Raw genomic sequence first — 20586 nt, forward strand, 5'->3', positions numbered from 1 at the left:
TCCTCTTGGGTCCAGGAAGGGGCTGCTGTCTGCTGTGCCCACCTCGACAGGAGACACGAAGGCCACACTCACACCCTCTGAGAAGGATACAGTGCCCCCCAGAAGCAAGCTCTGTGGGCTGCGGCTGCTGTGTCTTTTGCACAAAAACACATTGTCATCATTTACAGTTGCAGACATAGATCCTAGGGGAGCAGGAACTGGAGTTGGAGTTGGGATAAAAAATCAAGTGGAAAAGGACAGGAAAGTTTCTCATTACAGACCCCCCCCCACACACACACACAACCACCCTAGTGTCAGTTTCACAGATTGAGAACCCCATGCTGGGACACACAGCCATCCCTGTATTGTTGGGACACAGGTCACTGGAGACTTGTTCAGAAACATTCTTTCCAGACTGACCAGTGACCAACTCAATAGGGCAGCCATGAGAGGCAAAGTGGAACCAAAAGTCAGGCAGAGGAGGCAGGTTGCTGGAACTTGTATAGAGGACATGATGAAGCCCAGCCCAGACCCTACTTGAGGAAGGACACATGGCCCCAGTGGCAGGCAGAGCTGCCAGCCCCTTCCCGGGCGAGCTCTGTGCAGAAGGTGCTTGGCCAGTGTGGCCCCCAAGCCAGACCAGGAGGGAGAATGAAGGCCCAGCCATTGGCCATTTTTGCTCCCAAGCTGCACCCAGTGTCGGCTGAGCCTGTCACGCCTGCATCACGTTGAACTCCTCCCTCTTCCCACTCATACTTTCCCTCTCCTCCTTCCACTGGTTTTAGCCTCTTAATAACACCCTACACTCCGAACTCCACCTCTGAATCTCCTCTGAACCTGTAACAATGAGGAAATAGAAGAGGTGGGCTTCTCCGAGACAGAAAACGAGAAGGGTAAGGGAAAGACCTGCCTTCTCTTGAGCCGTCGTTGCTGTTCCGTGCCTGGCTTTCTGCTGTGGCCAGACCCTGGAGCACAGTGGAAAGGATGCAGGGGTTGGGTTTCCATCCTCGCTGTCACTCACTGCACTGTGACCTCTCAGGGCCTCTGTTTACCCACTAGCAAATGGGGAGAAGAATGCTCTTATCTGGGAGATGAGTCATTGTCAGGGTTTATTATGACAATGGACATGAATGTGCAGGGGAAACCACAAAACTCCATCTGCTAGTGACCATTTCTTTCTCCTCCAACCAGAGCTCAGAAAGCCAGTAGCAGCTTGAAGGCCATAGCCTGAGAGGAAGAGTTCTCACCCTGCCCCACCATCCCCAGGATAGCAGGGGGTGGCAGGGAACATTAGGGGCTGGGATGAACAGGAGAGGGGGACACGCAGTCTCATTAAACTCTCACGCCAGAGGTCACACTGAGTACTTGCTATAGGCCAGGGACCATGCCAGTCCCTCATGGTGCTCAGTGGGGGCCATGGACATGAACTACAGAAACCCACAAACAGATAAAAAAACTTCCCACAGGAAAGGAACTACGAGAGAGGAGCCGCAGACGGCATCCCTGAGGAAATGACTCTTGAACCAAGAGATAAATGATAGGTAGGAGTTATGTTGGCAAAGAAGGAAGGGAGGGTGAGCCCTAAAGCTAAGCAAATGCACGTGCACAGGAGACCTCCCCTCCCCGTGTGAAGGGGAGCAGTGAGCACAGAGCCTGGGAGGGGAAGCTGGAGAAGCTGGGAGTGGGCTGCGGGACTTGGCTAGAGAGGTGGGTGAGGACCAGATGGGGCATTCCTGGCAGGTGAGTTAAAGACTGTTATCCTTACCCTAGTGCAATGGGAAGCCACAGTCTGGCTTCACACAGGGCCCTGAGATGACTATCCTTGCTGCACAGGGAAGGACAGGTGGGAGGGAGGACAGGGTGGGTTATGGTAGTGACAGCTAGGACTGACTGATTTACTGTGTGTCTGGCACACATACCAGTATTTAAATGAAGCAGGCACCTAATGAAATAGGTCCCATTAGGACCCTCATTTTAACTATGAAGAAATTAAAACACAGAGAGAACAAGTAACTAGGATTCCAACCAAGTTATCTGACTGTGGAGCTCCACATTTAACTACACAAAATGAGACAATGGGTAGACCAGATGGATGGTGATTTTAGTCATTTTAATTGGGTGTTAGCAATGGAGCTGAGAAGTAGATGCATTCTGAAGATACGTAAGAGGTCCAATGACAAGACAGAATTCAGTTAGATTGGTTGTAGGGATGTGGGGGAGATGGTCTCATGGACAGTGCTGGGGTGGAAGTCAGGGGTGCCACTCACAGAAATGTGGGGCACTGGAAAAGAGCCAGGGTTGTGGTGTTTGGGGGCTGAGACAGGAGGCAGGGGACAGCACGAGCCCACTCGGACCTGCAGAGCGCTGGGGCGCCTTAGTGACACATTTGGTAGCATGGGATTCTTATAGAAAGACATGGTTTTCCCCTCTCTCAAGACAGCAGCTCTCACTGCTTGGTTCTGACCCATCTGCCAGACTCCTTGATTTAACATAATCTAGCTAGTGTGCACACAGGGAAGGAGCCACTACCTCCCTGAAAGTCCTATCCGAAGGCAAGCGAGCCCCCCACCCCTCCTCGGCAGGAAACCAGCAGCAAACCATCCATCAAGCCTGGAAGTGTCTACTACGCAATGAAAATGCAGAGGTGCGTGATGGGGGTAGCGGGTAAGAGTTAGATTTTGCAACAGAGTCTGCATTAGTTTTCTCAGGCTGCTCTAACAACAGAAATTTATTTTTATATGGTTATGGAGGCTGGAAGTTCCAATCAAGATGCCTGGTGGTTGGTTTCCGGAAAGGTCTTGCTTTCTGGCTTGCAGTCAGCTGCCTTCTCCACATGTCCTCACCTGGACCCTTCTCAGGACTTCACATGTGAATTCGGAGGGGGGTCACCCATTTTGTTGCGTAACAGATGCCACGCCCTATCTGTTATGAGTTGTGAGATTACATCCTTGCACAATCCATCTGTCTTTCTAAGTGTCAGCTTTTTGCCTGTAAAGTGTGCTTGCAGAGAGGGTGTAATGATATCATGTCCGAGAGATCTAGACAAGCCCGGAGCCGGACAGGGAGTCACCAAGCAGTGGTAGAAACTACTCTCGAGAGGCCATCAGAGCCCATAATCTCTCTTCACACTCGGATCCCTGGGGTCATCAGGCCCCCACTCCCATTTCATCCTTGTTTTATGCTCCTGATCCTATGGTCTCTCTTTCGAGAATAGTGGCCATGTGCCCTGAGGTTGCTCTGAGCGGCCGGCCCGGAGAGGAGCGCTCAGCGCCCCACCGATGTTTGGTCCATGTTCTGCCGCAGCAGCGTCTGCCGTTTGCTTCCTTCAAAGGAGGCCCTGCCTACGGAGTTCGTTTGGTGAGGGCAGGAGGTTGGGGCAGAGGACAAGGGGTTTATGTGAAGACAGTCTCAGACCCTGAAAGGTCATTTTTCATGGGACTAATGGATGAAGTGATTCCCTCTTCACCATCCAGGAAGTGAGGCCTGCTCCTTCCTGGCCGCTGGTTCCAGGGGGAAGGGTCAGCCCATCTGTGACCCGAGTTTTCCTGTAGAAGGAGCCCCTCTGTGGGCTTTTGCCTCCAGTCTCAAAGGTGGCGGGACCCATGTGCGGAGGCCCTTCCAGGGGTGATGAGACAGGCAGCCGGGTCACACAGTTTATCAGTCCAGAACACTGGAGACTTGAGAATGGGACAGGAAACGAGGCAGCTGAGACCCCAATGTCATGGTCTGATGTCTTGAAGGAAAGAGGGATTCCTAGAGACCCCAGACCCTGGGAGGGAAATGTCTCTGCTTATGAAACCTTGGGGGACACAACTGCACCTGATTGGGGGACAGGATTTTGTTGGGGAGGAAGATCCCTGCAGACAGGGCTCCCCCACCCGGGCCGTCCCAGCCGCCAGCAACCCTCAAGGAGGACCACAGTGTCCTTGCTGAGATGCCGCAAGATTCTATCACTGTTCGCATCAGAAACAAGTAGCTGTAGCTGTGTGTGTGCTCGTAAAAAGCCTGCGTGAAACACAGGCTTCTAGGCATGTTAATTTGTTCCAAGCCTCACACTCCTGCTGGGGTTTGCTCCAGGTGAAAGCCCAGGCAGTTCTGGCTGCAGCACACACCCCTTGACCTTGAACTTATCTCCTTTCCAATCTCCCTTTACACAAGCCTCAAACTGATAAAGGAGTAGTTCGTGAATTACATTTAGCAAACCGGTCGAGACCCTCCAGGAGTCATGTACCTAGGCCCTTTCCTCCCTGCCCGCAGTATTCACCGGGTTCCAGAAGTGGAAGTCCTTTTATTTCTTAAATACGCTTCCTTGGGACAAAAGTTTCGGTGTTGGATAGCTACTCTAACAAGGCAACAGTATGAAAGGTGCTTTCACGTCGGGTACCAAGTCTCTAAAAAAATACATAAGAACTGGGCTCATGTCTCAAAAAGAAAGAAAGAAGGAAAGAAAAAAGAAGTAGCTAAGTTTCACAGGATCGCCACTATCTGAACATAAGTGGGAGGAAAAATTCATGAGCACAGTTTTTTTTAAAAGAGTGTTTTAAAAAGAGAAGGGAGAAAAACTAAACTTACACTCTTTGTGTCCTGGGAGAAAGAGGAAAGAGAGAAAGCAAGCCAGGCACCTGACCCCTTGCTACCCTTTCTCCAGATGGGAGGAACCTCTCGCGTCTGGAGCCCCCCAGGCTGGGGCTCCGTCAGGCACCCTGAAGTCCCTGTTTCCTGGAATCTGCTGAAAGAAAATGGCAAACCAGCCAAGATATTCGACTGAGGTTTGTTAAGAAAACATAGTCTCAGTTTGAGTTGTTTTCTGAGAGGAGGGTCAGAGAGATGTGGTTTAAGGAAGAAAATTGCTCGTGGACAGTTATGGAAATAATGACTCTGTTCACTGTCCCGCATGTCTCTGGCTGTGGTCACAGGCAGCAACGTGGAGCAGCGTTTGCAAAGCACCTGGGGACCGTGGGCAGGGTGGACGGCCATGCAGAAGGCCAGAGCTGGGCAAACGTCACTCCGTGCTGGGTACCAGGGCAGCTCCACAGCCGGGGCTCGCGTGTGGGTGTTTCAGGGGAAGGTGGGAAGGCTCTGCTTTCCGGAGCCTGGCAGGACTTCCAAATGAAATAAGAGAACCCGCTTTATCTGATCTGTCATCCACACTCCCTAGAGAAGAACGCTGTTCACATCTCTGACGTCTACCCAGAGCAAACCTCAAAGGGCTTATTTTCATGCTCTTTTTTAAGGACGTGTTCACCAAAGTCTAAACTGTTTGACTTGACCTTGGAGATGGTTTCAGGCAGTTAAAGTCCGTGGTACAAGAGCATAAAAACACTGATTCCGTAGCTCTGAATCAACCAAATAAATAATAGTAATGATTCTAAAAGGCAGATAGTTGTAGCTGTTTGACCACCAGAATTCGTGTTTTTCTCTCTGGGGTATCTTTGCACCAACCCTCTGTGGTGTCACGCTCTATCACGTGTCACGTGTCTGTCATGCTCTCTCATTCGGGGAGATCACGTTACATTTGCTTTTGTATTTTGGGTCAGATTCAAAAATCTGCCGAACTACTTTTACGAATCAGTGGAGATTACGAGGCTTGAACAGTGAGGAGGGGTCATCCCTACCCAGTCACTTATCCCACACTTCCTGCGCCTCCCGAGCACCCCGACATTTATGCCGCAGCTGTGGGGTGCCTGGTGCCGGGCCAGGCTTGGGCACGGTGGGATGAGCTAGACCCCAGCCCTGAAAACAGAGTTCTAAGGCTACGCAGTAACGTCTGTAACACCCCGGGGAGCCAGGGAGGGGGTGGATAGTTCCCACGAACGAACGAACATCCCCAGAGAGGGAGAGAATTGACCTTGGGCCTGGGAGGACGGGGGAGACTTTGGCAGGAAGAAGTAAAGGGCTAAGTTGCTCTGGGTAGATGACTGTCCCAGTATGAGCAAACTGGGGTCGCCAGAAATTCGGACAACTGAGTGGCTGAAACGGCAGCTGTCTGCCAGACGAAGAATGGAGTGGTGGGTGATGAGTGTCAGATTCAGAACATGGAGAATCGTCAGGAGATAGGAGTTTGGGCTTTTTATGTACATATAGCAGCTAGAGACAGAGAATCTGTGGTTGGGGCGGAAAAAATAAGGGGCCTGGAAGAAAGTTCAGTCTGGGGTCGGTATGAAGACTGGACTAACGAGGCAGGTTAGACCAGCAGGGGTAAGAGCCAGGGGAAGCAGACCGGCCGTGCAGGAGTCTGAGAGCAGGGCGGTGGGCGCCAGAGTGGGGGCTCGTGGCGGGGCCGAGAGGAGAGGGAGCTCTGAGGAAGGCGCATTGGACTAGGAATCCAAGCTTCTGGGCTTCGTCCTGGTCCTGCGCTGGGCAGCGGTGTGCCCAAGATTTGATCCCTCTGGCTGCCAGTTCCTCAAGAGCAAGGGGACGAGGCTGGGGGAATCAAAGGTCCTGGGCACGGCCATCGGAAGGGACAGCTAGACCAGTTTGGAGAAGAGAAACTCAGAGTCCCCCGGAGGGGGGATTGGGGACTGTGGCTCTCAGACGTTAGTGTGCCTCAGAATGACCTGGGGGCTTTGTCAAGAGGGAGGACAAGAGCCCAGGGCCCATGGCTGGAAATTCAGATGCTCTCTGGGGCTGCCTTTGGCGCTGCAGACTTTGGGAGCCCCAACCTCATGGCTGAAGCGTCATCTGACCCTCTCAGACGGGAGGAATGTGAAGCCCAGTCTAAAGGGGGCACCTCCCACCTGCCCCACCACCCAGTGTGGGGACTCCCAGCAAGGGGGCCGCTACCTCCACGTCTCTCCTTCCCACTTGGTCTCTGCCTTGGCCCTGCCCCACGACTTGCTGAGAACCTGCTGAGCTCACAGGGTCCCCAAGAGCCAGATGTGAAGCTGCAGAATCCAGAGAAGCCGGTCTGATGTGACACAGGGACTGGCTCTTCAGTGGCCCCTGTGGCTGCAGTGGCCAGGACTCACTGCAGTCAGGAGCCCGCACTGGGCTCCGCCAGCCCACCGCCCTTTGTCCTTTGACACCTGCTTGTGCCTTGTGGTCCACAGCCTCCCCCAGCATTGGCATCGGGGAGCTGGTGGGAAATGCAGAACCTCAGGCTCACACCAGACTCGCTTAGAGCCTGGGCGGTAACAAGATTCCAAAGGAGTTTATGTGTGTGCACTTAAACCCCAGGCGCTCTGGTCCCTGCCTCCTCGGCCACCTATACATGGTCCTCACACGGGGGGTAAGGAAAGAAAGGAGCCCTGGCCAGGTGTCTGGAAGGAGTGTCGCTGGGCGCACCAAAGGTTGCAGATTTGATCCCCGGTAGGGGCGCATAGGGAGGCAGCTGACCAACGTGTCTCTCGTGTGGACATTTCTCTCTCGCCCTCTTTTCCTCTCTCCTAAATCAATGGTCATGTCCTCGGGTGAGGATTAAAGAAAAAGAAAAAGAAAAAGAAAAAGAAAAAGAAAAAGAAAAAGAAAGGAAAGGAAAGGAAAAGAAAAGAAAGAAGGAAGGGTGGGGAGGAAGAACCCTAGCGCTGGCCTGCCGCCTTCGCCGGCACACCTTTCTTCGCTTTCCGGTTTGCACGTGAAAGCTTTGGTGATGCGCAGCAGGACCCAAGGGTGGCGGATTTAAGGACCTTGGGATAAAAGCTCTGTGGTTTGCCTTTCACTTCCCTGGAAAGGAGGCCCATTCCCTGTTTCTACACGTTAAACTGTGTGGATTACAAACATGTCACCACCACTCTGAGCAGGAAGGTCACTAATCCCGGAGCTGGCCTGCGGCGACCAACTGAAACCCCGGTTAATCGGATTGGCTTCCACCTTAAGGAGCGAAGCAAATACCAACAAAACAGCCGAGCACCTGGGCTGGATCCTCTTCTCGGCCTGTTTCTGCACCGTGGGCCGCAGGGGGCTGGGGCCGGCCCAGGCACCTCCACGGCCCCCGGCAGCAGGCGCGGCGGGCAGCGCGGGCTGAGCGCCAGGCTCTCCGTCCTGGCTCCGCGCCTGGGCAAGCTTCGCCCGAGCTCCGCTCCCCTGGCCTGTGCCCGGGGTTAGGAGCCACCGTACCTGCTCAGCAGTGGAGGGGATTAGGAGCCCGTGGGAGTGCTCTCCCGGTAGCTAGTCCACAGAAACGAGCTCCTTTCGGAACAACCGCCTACAGCTGTGCTCGTTTGGCCCGGGGAACAAAGCTTTGCTGCCGGCCAGCGGAACGGGCCGTGTTCCCCAGTGTGGGGGATCCCCGGAAAGATTGTCCCTGCTCTGAAGCGACAATACAAACCAAACAGGAGCCCCAAGACTGGAGGGGAGCCTTGAGCAAGAGAAGCCGCAGTGTTAGCCGGGTCTTCTAGGGAACGCTCGCGCCATCTCTTGGACGAGAGTGGTGTGGACTCAGGTCCCTGGAAGGTTTGGCTGGTCCTGTCCTTTCTCCTCTCAACAGGCCTTTCACGTTAGAACCCCAGGCTTCTCCCCGGAAAAACGCGCTGGACTACTTCTCTATACAGTTCTGGCGTATCTCTTTCCCCTTTCTGCCACCCCGACCTTTCCTTCCCTCTGGGCTCACCGGGTCTGGGGCTGCCATTTCCACGTTTCTGTCTGGTTTCTAAAAATGCAGCTTGGCCCAAACATCCAAAGAACCAGTTCTGTAAGAGGATTATGGTGATCACAGATCACGAGTGCCGTCCTCCGCACGCGGAGCCCAGGCGGGGACACAGCCCTTCACATCTCGGACTCCACCGCCTCCACCCAGCCCTGCAGGCGTGTGACCTCGGGTCACTTACGTAACTTCTCGGTGCCTCAGTTTCCTCAACTGTAAAAACAGGCTGATGGCAGAAACCACGCAGCGGCTGCTGTCCCGTTAAACGAGTTAACACCCAGAGCACTGAGAACGGGTCCCTGGTGCATTGAGAGGCACGTGTTTGCCACTGTCGGCTTTCGGGGGCTGTTCTCTCCCGCAGCACCTACCACAGTGGCGTGTGACTGCGCTTGACTCACCGGTCCCTGCCAGGCCAACGTCTCTGTGTGTGTGCAGTGAAAGCAGATAAAGTGGGGGCCACACTGGGAAGACGCCGGGGTTTGGAGGCAGGTGCTCCACTGGGCCCCATTTTTAGATCCACAGACTCAACTCAACCGGAACGCCCAGGGGCGGTGACTCCCCGCACCCCCACCTGTGTAGAGCCCGGCACCTGGCCCCTTGGAAGTGCCTGGCTCATGGTTTTCTTCCCCAGCTCTTTCAATATATGGGTTTTGAACGAATAAACGACAGACTGACTGGATAATATGTCAAAATAACAGGACAATTTCAAGGTCACAGATCATCTGAGGTTTCTCTCCTCCTTCACTTCATCCCTTTAGAATATAAGTGTGTGTATTTTCCCTGTTTCTATAAAATCAATCTGAAAAGGAGATGAAATTAAACGTGGGTTTCTCATAACACAAATACAAGAAGATCCCCTGAAACAAATTTTATTTATAAAAACATGTGTTTATTCTCACTTGTTTAAACTCCAGTCACTTTCAAAGTGCTCTCCATTTGATGCAACACACCTAGCAAGACTTCTTTCCACTTCTCAAAGACAGTTTTTGGACTCATCAATTTGGATGCCTTTTAGTGCTTCTGCCATTTTTTTGTTTGTTACTTTGTTTCACCTCTTCCATATCAGCAAAATGTTTTCTTCCAAAACCTTTTCTTATCTGGGGACACACAAAAAGAAATCACTCAGGGCACGATCAGGTGAACAGGGAGTGTGGCCACGGGGGTCATGCTGTTTTTTTAGTCAAAAACTGCTGAGCACTCACTGCATTGTGGACAGGTGCGCTTGTAAATCACCATCATGAAATGGGCAAGTGCTTGAAAGAGTTAAAAATAATCCACTGCAGCCAAACGCAGCCTCTCCCAACAACACCAGCTGGCACACTGGCACAGATGGGCTCCTAGAATGTTCTTAGTGGAGGAAAGCCTGTCCTACAAGGGGCCTGCCCACCAGAAGATAATTCCATTTGGGGGAGGTTCCCCCTCGTATGTGGAAACAGGTTACAGGTGAGCACGGTGGGGATTCTGGCTCTGAATTTGATGACGTTCCCTGTGGCATCAACTCTGAAACAGGGAAAGTCATTCTTTAAGTGTAAGAACAGCTGCCTGAGAGAAGGGAAAGCCAAACCATCCCGCCCCGCCTGTAATGCTGTTGAGTCACACACACGCCACCGTTTGTGAAAGGCTCGCACGCAGTTACACTGGGAGCCCATCTCTGAGCTCGCTCCAAGGATCTGCAAGGGAAACACTTCTCTGTTTTTATTTGGAAATGTGCCGGCAGCCCTCGGCAAATAACCCTGGCCGACTGGCTCTTCCTGTGGCACCCGACTCCTCCACCCTGCGACCCAGAAGAACACACGGCCCACGTGCATGAAGGCATTCCAATGCACCGAAGAAGGGCTGGCCTGGGCCCTGGAAGTCATGGCCAGGGCAGAATCTCCCGGGGCTCAGGTTTCATTGACTATAATCTCCTCCCTACCGACCCCCCCTTTCCTGGGGCCACCAGTAGCTCAGCTGACCTCAGGGTTCCAGCCTGGCTCTGCTCAGGGGGACTGCCTCCAAACATTTCCCCATCAGTATGAAATGAAAGGACCTTACAGCTTCTAGATGGAAGCTCACAAGACTTAGACACACACACATGTACACAGGCATTCACAAAGTATGTGTCCACGGATTTAATCCCAGGCTCACAGCACACAGGAGACAACTGAGCAACTGGCTCCTAGCTCTCTCCAGAGAGAGGAGTGATACCTTTACACAAAATTTTCCAAGCTGAAAACGGAGGTGGGAGTTGGGTCTGGGTTCCCAGCGGAAGCCACTGTCAGTGTGTGCAGCTCTGGCGCCACCTGGTGGAAAGATGGGGTTGTCCCAGTGCTTGACAGCCAGCCCATCACCTCTCGCCTGGCCCAGAATTCTTCCCAACCAGCCCTTCTTAAGGCTTGGTGATCACAAGGTGTGTTCTAGAAATACTTTTAACATTGCACCTTCTGCCCTGGTTGGTGTAGCTCAGTGGATTGAGCGCGGGCCTGCAAACCACACGATCACGATTTGATTCCCAGTCAGGGCACATGCCTGGGTTGCAGGCCAGTTCCTAGCAGGGGGACACATCAGAGGCAACCGTACATTGATATTTCTCTCCTCTCTCCTTCCCTTCCCCTCTAAATATAAATAAATAAAATCTTTAAAAAAACAAAAAAAAACATTGCACCTTCTTTGTCGGGCTTTCTCCGGGAAGGTGGGGGAGCAACTCAGTCAACATGAATTGGAAGTGTGATCAAAGGGATCAGAGCTCTGAGACAGCCGGCCACAAAACGCTCACAGGGACACACATAGACACACAGATGACAGACACGTGACTCTCACACATGTAGAGGCACACACTAAGGAACACACACACACAAACACACTCAGAAACACAGGCACACACATGCAGGGACACACACATACCAGGACATCCACAAATGCAAGCGTGTGCCCAGTTTCTATCCCCAGTTCCCCCCCCACCCCCACCCTGCCCAGGCTCCTGGGGGCAGCCTGCTTGCTGCACACTGGCTTCTCCAAACCCCGCCACCTTCCAGAGTGGGAGGGAAGCATTCAAATGATGATTCCCGATGTCCGCAGAAGCTGCCTTATCAAGGTCCTGCCTCGGGCAAAAACCAAACAAACCAACCAACCTCTCCTTCTCTGTAACCTCCGATCAGGATGCAGGTCTGGCCGACCCAGGGGAGGGAACCATGGGACAAGCCTGGATCTTCCGGTGGGAGGCAGCGTGGTTGACAGTTTACACTCACTTCCTCTGCCTTTATCAGGGTGAGGGTGGAAGGTCCTGGGTCGACCACTCCCACCCCACCCCACCCACCCTCCTGGGGGTGCTGCTGGCCCACCAGACTGCAAAGACATCCCTGGTGAGGGCTGGTGACGCACTGGGCTGATGGCGACTCGGAGGTTCTGTGTCTCTTCCCCAGACAGGGCACACAAAAGTAAGGAATGACACTCTGTCCTTCATGACACATGAGGGTGACCCTGCAGGGAGCTCATGTGAAGTGACAAGAGACCAGGGAGAGAAGATTCAGAGAAGATGAAGGGACACCGTACAAACCACAAACCCAAAGCGCCAGCGTGTCTGCCTGATAGCTGCAGGGAAGGCAAGGGGCTCCTACCTGGCAGGAAACCTCAGCTTTCAGGCCTGGGTGGGAATCTTGTCCCGAGCTGTGTGACCTTGGGCAGGCCACTTAACCTCTCTGAGCCCCAGCTCCCTCATCCACAAAGAGAGGGTGTCTTACCCAGCTTCTAGCCACCAATGAATAATCGTGTGTTTGCCCATCCTGGGATGGTTGCCCACCCTGCGTCCTACTGTTAATGCAGCTTCCTCTAAGAGCTAGAAAGGCACAGTGACTAATCACAGAAGCTTTGAATCAGACTGTGGTTCAAATCCTGTCCCTGCTGCTTAACAGCCGTGTGAGCTTGGGTAAAATGATGTTAACCAATGCTCAGTCTTTTTTAACTGAAACTCTGTTAATGTTTTCTTCAATGCACTAAGGCAGCTTTACTGTGAGCATGGACCGGGTAGTGTAGGCTTAAAATCCACTGACCACTGCACAATGCCACTTTGAAAAACTTTGTGCCACACGAAGACAAATGCAGAGTGGTACAGATAGCTGTAGAATCTCAGGTTTAGAAAATAGCATGAGAGCGGCGATTTCTTCAAAGGAGAACTGCCGCCTTAACCAGTCTGACACAGGTCCTATGACGAAATTGGAACTATTATTCCCCGTTGTGGCACGTTTCCACGGGGAGGGCCCTTCAGCAGGGACTCTCGCTCTTCCCACCCCTTCCGCTCTTCTCCACAGGAAGAGGCGGGGCTTACCCTGCCGGAAACCATCTCCCCCTCCGCTTCCTGGTCACTCTCCCTGGCGAAAGGTGGTCAGCCCTTGGCACACTCCTCCATCTGACTGCTTGGACTGTCCTGGCTTTCTGTTAAAGAGCCTGTACCAAACCCCTCTCTGCCCTCTAGCCCCAATTCTTCCTTACATATTTAACTTGCACCCCAACCCCTCCTTAGCTTCCTAAGTGGAAAGCCAGCCCTGGCTCCGGCCTCCGAGGCCCGCGGAGGGGGTGGAAGTAGTGAGTTTGGAGCCGGTCGAGGCTCTCCGCGGCCGCCTGACTCTTCCAGCTGAGCCATGTCTAATGCCGAGCAGACTGTGACCAACAAGCCCAAGGCGCGTGCTTTTGTGGGGGCCTCCTCAGTGAGCAAGTGCGGGGCGACAGACCGGGGGCGCCTCGGCCTCCCAGCAGAGTAGGCTCCTGTTGCCCCGGAGACCCAACGTCGTCGCAGGAGAAGCGAGCGAGAGGGAGTCTAGCGCCGGTGCGATGTGATGTTTAACCCCCGACTGTGCTCCTGCCCTGCGGACAGAGTAAGGCTGCTCAGGAGGCAGTTTCCAAGCCGTCGTCATTTCAGACGCTTTTCCCTGACCTTCCTTGTGTGTGTATATGACATTTCACCATTTTGCAGAGCCCAAATGGCGCAGAACTGAAGACGACTTAGTAGCCAAGTACTGCCCCCTCCCACATAGCTGGGCAGTGGTCACGTGGTCCTTGCGAGCCCACCCATAGGCAGGACAGGCGTGGGTCATCCTGTGTGGTGCTTCTCTGATTGCAGGTTCATTTCTGAGTTTGGCCCAAGGGCATCCCTGCTGAGTCCAGTCACCTCTCCCTCGTTCATTCATCCACACAGGGGAAGACATTTACTGATAGCGTACTGTTGCCCTGGGCCAGGCGGGGTCCTGGACCGAGGGACCAGACGTGCTCCACCACGGCCCAGGCTGGGTTCCCTCACCGCCCTCGTCTCCAGCTGGCCTACATCCCTCCGCACGTGTGTGCGCGGAATTGATGCCGGAAGCAGCTCGACGCGGAAGAGGTAACTCCTCTTTCAGGATGTTTTACAAAATGCAACCTGTGTTTGAGTGGCCATGCCCCCTCCCCCACTGTCCTGTCAGCATGAGGCAGAGTAGTTTCAGAGTAGAAAGTCGACAGTCGGTCCTGGGACAAGCAGAAGTTCACCCTCTTCCACCGGGTGAGCTGAGCAACTTGTTTAGTCTGACTGTAGGGATTTTTCATTTTTCATTTGTTTCAGGAGGAAGATTGCAAGGAGCAATGAGACAAAGCGTTTGAAGTCTTCAGCAGTGTCGGCCCCTTCGCTCACCAATCACTGGATATTCCACGTCTTGTGTCCCAACCCTGACCTGCTTGTCACCGGTGTGGTGCTCAGCCCTGCTCCCAGGTGTTTTGGACATGATGCAGATCCCAGCATCAGTGAGCTTTTGTGAGTTTGCTAAACTTGGCTCATCCCTTCGCCTGCTCTTGGGGATCCTGAACTTGCTATGAACCTGTTGTCTTCTCCGCCCACAGCAGCTGGGGTTGTCTTAACGTACCATCCAGGCCCTCACCTAGGAAGGTGTGAATCAGTAAGGTCAAGGACAGTGACCTGTAATCTGTCCCCAGGACCTTCCTCTTGGGTGGGTTGATCTTTAGTTAGTATTCTCAGCCGCGTCCACTCAACCAGTCATGACCTCCTAGAATCTCAAAACTGGCTTATGAAGTCCTTTCAAAATGAAACTCTGGCTACCATTTTGGATTATTTTCCTTAGGGAACATGAAACATGAAAAATGAACTTTAAAAAAATCAAGTTCTTACATTTAAGATGCTTCCTGCTTAAGTCTGTAATTCAGCTTGTTCCGGAACAAATCATAACCAAGTGAGTAATATAAGGCCTTGCCTCACCAAAAAAACATTTTGTAAAAAAATGTTTGAGAAAATGAATGAAGCTTTTTTGCTTTATAAAATTAGTTTAACATAAACAGTATAAGTTAGAAGAGTCTGCATATTTATTTCCATATAGAACTAACTTGGGCTGGCCTTTACAGAGAGTGGAAAGAAAAGTAAATACCGCTGAAAAGCTGGCATTAGCTTCGCATTTCCAGCATACAGCTTTGCGAATTCATCAGAGAGAGAGCGTCAGACTTGTTCAAGGAAGTCCACACTGTTCTCAAGAGAGGGGGCCTTGGAGCACAGGCCTTCAGGTGTGCAGAGCTTAGAAAATGCGAGAAGATACATGTACCCAGAGTGTGTGAGCAGAGTCTAATACGGCCACAATATTTCTATTTCTGGGTGGACACGCCCTACAAAATCTTTCCTACTGGATTGTGAGTGAAACCATGAACATGAGGAATCCTGACTCCCGTATTTAGGTTATTGTCTGTGGTAAGAGTCAGTTTTTAGATGTAATTAAGGCCCTAATAAGTTGACCTTGAATTCATTTTTAAAAAGAGAGATGATCCTGGGTGGGCCTGGTTTAATCTGGAGAACCCCTGTAAGAAGTCAGAGTCACAGTGAGAGCGCGTCTCCTGCTGGCCTTGAAGGAGCCACTGCCTTGCTGAGGAGAGGGCCAGTGGCAGGGACCCCAGGTCCCTCTGTGAGGTGGCAGTGGCCCTGTCAACCAGAGAGGAAATGAGACCTCAGACCTGCAATCGCTAGGAACTGACTTCTGCCAACAGCCAGTGAGTCTAGGACAGGGTCCCTGCTTCAGATGAGACCACAGTCCCGGCTGATCCCTGGATTTCAGCCTGGCGAGACCCTGAGCAGGGGACAGTGATGTGGTGCCTGGATTCCTGACCCCCCATGGACGCTGTGAGAGAGCAGATGTGTGCTGTTCCTGGTCGTCTGTCACTCAGCGGTAGATAGTTAATTCTCGTGGGACTAGTTAACAGTCGGGAGGAGAGCTGCCCAGAGGACGTGCAACCCAGGAAGTCACGTCAGGGTAAACTAGCTTGACCTCGTGGGCAGATTCCACGCAGCCAGAGAAACGAGCTTTGTGGGGTTGAGGTTTCACACCGAACGTTCCACACCGGAACACACACCATCTCCCCTTCCACGGCAGCGCTTGTCAAGCTTCGCCAGCATCAGAACCACCTGAAGGCTGTTGGAACCGACGGCTGGGCTAGGACTGGTGGCTGAGTCCCTGCCTCAGGTGTGGGGCAGGGCCCGAGAACACGCCGCAGCTCCAACAAGTCCCCAGGTGAGGCTGAGGCTGCTGGTCCCGGACCACACTCTGAGAACCACTGCTCTGTGACAGAGAAGGAGGTCTCCGTTTCCTGTAACATTTGATTTCTGCATCCAGCCTTTTCCTCACTTGACAATGGGAACGTTTTTAAGATGTTTTTAAAACAAGATAGAGTGAAGGAGCAGAACCTGACAGGCCTTTGAGTCTACTCAGTCACCTGAGGATGTCCGCTCGGATGGAGTGACGAGACTAGTTCAGCCAGGTCTTTGAACTTCGTTGTTCTGTGTCCACTATTAGAGGTCCATCTGGGGGCCTGTGGGGCGTCTGTGCTATCCATCTTTGCCATCACACTCCCAGCTCCGGAGCATCAGCTGTCTGTCCTGCACCTGTCCCCTGAACACGTCCCTCCAGGCCCCCGTTCCCAGGTGGCAGTGCAGGGAGGAACTTCGAGGAAGCAGTGGGCTCCCCAACTGCATCAGTCCTGACCTACGTGATCTCACCCCGAACCCCGTGGAGATGTGGCCAGGGCATCAGGCTGGGAGCCGGAATGAACTTTGGGCTGAGCCTTGGGAATATGCAAGTTTCCATGAAGTATCCCAAAGACTACTTGAGATGACTACAGGGATGATCACAGGGGGCACGGGTCCTGCTGGCAGAAATGAGACTCTGCAGGGTTTGTGAGCGCCCACGGGGAGAGCAGAGGTGTGGAAGGAGCAGAGAGAGAAAAAGGTTCTTCGTGGAATGAAAAGTATGAATTGGAGAGTGCTCTGAAATGAGATTAAGACAGGAGCAGAGGGTCATCGTTCTTTTAGGACACAATTTAAGAATGGTTTATTTGGGAGGACTCAGCATTATCATCTCCCAAATTACCATGCGTGTCAGAGAGCTTGCTAATCATCTGGAGGGGTGGGGGTGTTGGGGAGCCTAACTGAAAACACCTGGTGCAGCCGAACACGACCGCCATGTCTTGTTTCTATTACTGCTCTCATGATACAACCTTGAAAGAGTGGAACTGAGTGATGAGCCGGGTACATTTGTATTTCTGCACAGGGTGGAGGCGTGCCTTGACTCTGCGTCCCCAAATAAAAATGACTGATCTTTTCCACTAGAGCAGCGGGGCTCACCCCAGCTGCCTGCTTTGATGCTTTTACTTATTTGTCTTTCCCCCAAGGAATAGAAGCACTTTGGGGGCCTTTCCCCAGCTGCTGGGAAATGATGGATGGGAGGGCTCCTCTTAACCTAAGTAATGCAGTGTCTGAAGCTTCGGGCACTGGATCCCACCGCTGTGAAAGACCATTGCCACAAGAGTCATCGCACCGAGGTCTGGCAATGTCACTGAATCACAGCAAGAGGATGACAACGGGCAAAACGAGCCCCATACCAGCTGTGAAATGGGCCCACTTAGAAACTGACTCGGACTGGTCAGGTTTGCTCTGTCTCACAAGGGTGTGTGTTCTGCCTCTCAAACTGCCGTCACCTTGGCCGAGGTTGGCAGCATTGGTGACATGCATGAGAGAAGAGGCATCAACAAAAAGTGACTTGAGATCAGAGAAATACCCAGTGTCTGGTAATATATCAGGCCTGGGGCTGGCTGATGACTCCCATACCACGGCAGCCAGATGAGCCTGGGGCAGGCAGATCAAGGCCCCAAGCTACCTGGCCAGATCCTTGGAGAGAGAAGGCAAGTAGAAAATTTAGAGGCTGCCCTGGTTTCTTTAAAGGCACAGCTATCATGACACTTTATTGATCAGCGATCGTACAGTTTGCATGAAGACCTACAGCCTGTTCATTTCACAAATGCTTTGTGATCACAGAAGGAAGGGTGCTCGGTGCCCCAGTGCTAATCCCGAATGTCTCCATGATGACCTCGGCATTAAAGGCCTCTTTCCATTCCGGGCATAAAAAAGGAGGCCTTGGGGGAGGCCTTTGGTCCCTTTGCTCCAGAAGGGACCAGGAATAAAAGAGAAGGGACAAGAGTGACCTAGAGAGGCCAACGATGCTGTCTGGGTGCCAGGCACCCCATTGGCTTGCCTCTCTCTTCCACAAGCTCCTGGACCTAATAACATTATAACAAAACCCACAACTTCCAGCACAGGTCTCTCTTACGCAACTTTAGTTGCTAAAAAAAGTGCAAACGCAGACTCCTGTGTAAATCTGATTTGCCATGCTAGGCCAAGCTTATTTTATTACATACATTCTGCATTCTAAGAACTAATAACTTCATATTGTAAACATTAAGCATACAGAGTTAAATTTCAAGGCCACATTATAGCATCGATTGTCTCTTTTGTCATGTATCTTTGGCTGGCCGAGATCAACTCGTAGTGTATAAATGCATAAGTTATATAATTATTATATAAAAAGGGAAAAAAAACACATTGACTTGTATACTTCACTCTGACAAACGCACAGCGTTCGCGACTCGAAAGGAGCACTGGAGCCCGCCTCACCCAGGTGCCCGGGGGATGTCGGGTGCGGCAGCCAAGATGGCTTCTCTCACCTGACCCCGTGGAGAACACAGCCCCCACGAGGGCATGCTGTCCTGAATGATCATTGTAAATAGCAGTCAATTCCAGTTACAGTTTTCTTCTGACAAACAAACAAACAAGAAAAAGAGATGCACGTTTCTGAGTCTGAATTCTACCACCTCGCCTCCCTCCGTTCCACTGCGCCTTCCCTGCAACACGGGGCTTGGCGCGAGACTGCCGCCCGCCACCTCGAGTCTCCGCAACGCCTCCTCCACGTCCCGGCCCGAAGTCCAGCCTGCCCTGCTTGAGAAGCTTCTGCCCCTGGCCCGCCTCCTCCTGCTCAGCTTCCCCCTACGCCGCTGCCGCCGCCGCCCCTTGCACATCCTCCAGCCCTCTGTCTCCAGCCACATGCCCTCCCCGCCTGCTCTCAGCCCGCCGCTCGGCCCCTCGCTCCTGCGATACTGGAAGGGAGTTGGAAACGCTGGGTCGTCTTCACAGTTTGAGAGAGCGGACCGCCCTCCACCGAATGGAACGGATCTGGTTTCACCAGAAACGCAGACGCGGATCAGTTCTGCATCAACGTCTGCTGCACAGTTTGTCTCTTTTTTTTCCTTTTCTTCCTTTTTCTTTTTTTTTTTTGATACGTTTCTATTTTTAAATACAGGTAGTTTTCCTTAAGATGGCGTTATGCACGGTACGCTAGGTCAAGACTGTGTTATCTCTATTGCTTTAGTTCAGCCCCGGTCGGCATTATGAGCAGGACCCCAAACTCTACTCTAAAGTGTATACGCTTCCTAAGACCACTCTCTCTGGCACTCTGTCCTAGGACTTCGTGCTCTGCTTACAATGTCTTTTACAAGGTTGGCCCACAGATTATATGTCCATATACGTTACATAGTTAGCATCCTCTTTACTTCTGTAGTAATACTTTGGTAATTCCCTCCCGCGAAGAGTCTTTGGATCTCGTCCCGGCTTCCTCCCCCAGCCCCCGTCAAGCTTTCCCATTCCTCTTGAGGCACTTGATTCCTCTTCTCCAGTCGAGTTTGTGGCTATTTACTGGTGACTGTGTGTTGTTGGGAAGGGCTCCTCTCAGGTCTTTAGTAGTAAGTGCCCAGATGAGAAGGCATGTGGCCGGCTGGAAGCCTAGTGTTAGGGTATAGGCCTCCAGTGGGTGAATTCCAGTATGGGTTTGGGGCGGCGAAAAAACTGGACGACGTCACAGGGAGGGCCGGAGGGTGGGGCGCCACAAAGTTCATCTTCTGCGGGTGGGCGTGGTAGGAGCCCATGTATGGCAGGTCCGAGGGGTACTTGTAGAGCGATGACTCTGGAGGGTGGGGCTGGAGGGCCTGCGCGATCCCGTGGAAGTCGAACTTGTAGGCGTAGCGCTTCCCGTGGACTTTGGTCATGATGTTTTTGTCATAGTAGTAGCGGAGGGCGCGGCTGAGCTTGTCGTAGTTCATGTTGGGTTTGCTTTTCCGCTCCCCCCAGCGCCGGGCCACCTCGTCGGGATCCGTCATCTTGAATTCCCCGTTGGTGCCCTCCCAGGTGATGCAGTTGGAGTTTGAGCTGTCGGACAGGAGCTCCAGGAGAAACTGCCAAAGCTGGATCTGTCCGCTCCCTAAAGAGGACGGGCAGGAAACACAAGACCAGTGAGGACAGGTTCCACAGAAAGGCATTCTTTCTTCAGTCACAGAGGCGGGTGCTGCTGGTGCACCCAGGCCCCTTTCCCAGGCCTGTGTCGCTGTCCCTCAAGTGCAGGGACCTCCCTGTTCTTCAGATCACTGCCCGTGGCTGGACAGGGTCTGCCACCCCACCCCAGCAGCCCATGGCCAGAGACACACACAAAGGGTACCAGGGATGGGGTCCCCTTGCCTCTAGGAGGGGCCAAGCATGTGCCGCTGTTCATGCTCCCGAGGACCCCTACGTCCGACTGAAGCAGGGGCCCAGCTAAGGCCCCAGCGTCCTTAGCTCTCCTTGCCCTGTCCTGCTTCCTCACGCCCTCTCCCCCTTCATTACACATACGCACAACATCCTCATCTCAAACTCTGTGTCTGGGGGACCC

At 52.8% G+C, this 20586-nt stretch overlaps 1 protein-coding gene across 4 annotated transcripts in view; it reads right to left on the reverse strand.

The window, feature by feature from the left end:
* Positions 1-18205: 18205 nt before the first annotated feature.
* The window catches only part of ERG (ETS transcription factor ERG), a 221515-nt gene continuing 219134 nt past the window's right edge, over positions 18206-20586 (reverse strand). For all 4 annotated transcript variants that reach the window (XM_037042964.1, XM_037042966.1, XM_037042963.1 and 1 more), the window contains one exon: positions 18206-20142. In XM_037042964.1, the coding sequence (XP_036898859.1) occupies positions 19622-20142 (521 nt within the window). In that variant the 3' untranslated portion in view covers positions 18206-19621. The remainder of the gene's footprint in view (positions 20143-20586) is intronic.

Source organism: Sturnira hondurensis, unplaced genomic scaffold (assembly GCF_014824575.4).
Source record: "Sturnira hondurensis isolate 20B ecotype Veracruz unplaced genomic scaffold, ASM1482457v3 Scaffold0003874, whole genome shotgun sequence".
Taxonomy (NCBI): domain Eukaryota; kingdom Metazoa; phylum Chordata; class Mammalia; order Chiroptera; family Phyllostomidae; genus Sturnira; species Sturnira hondurensis.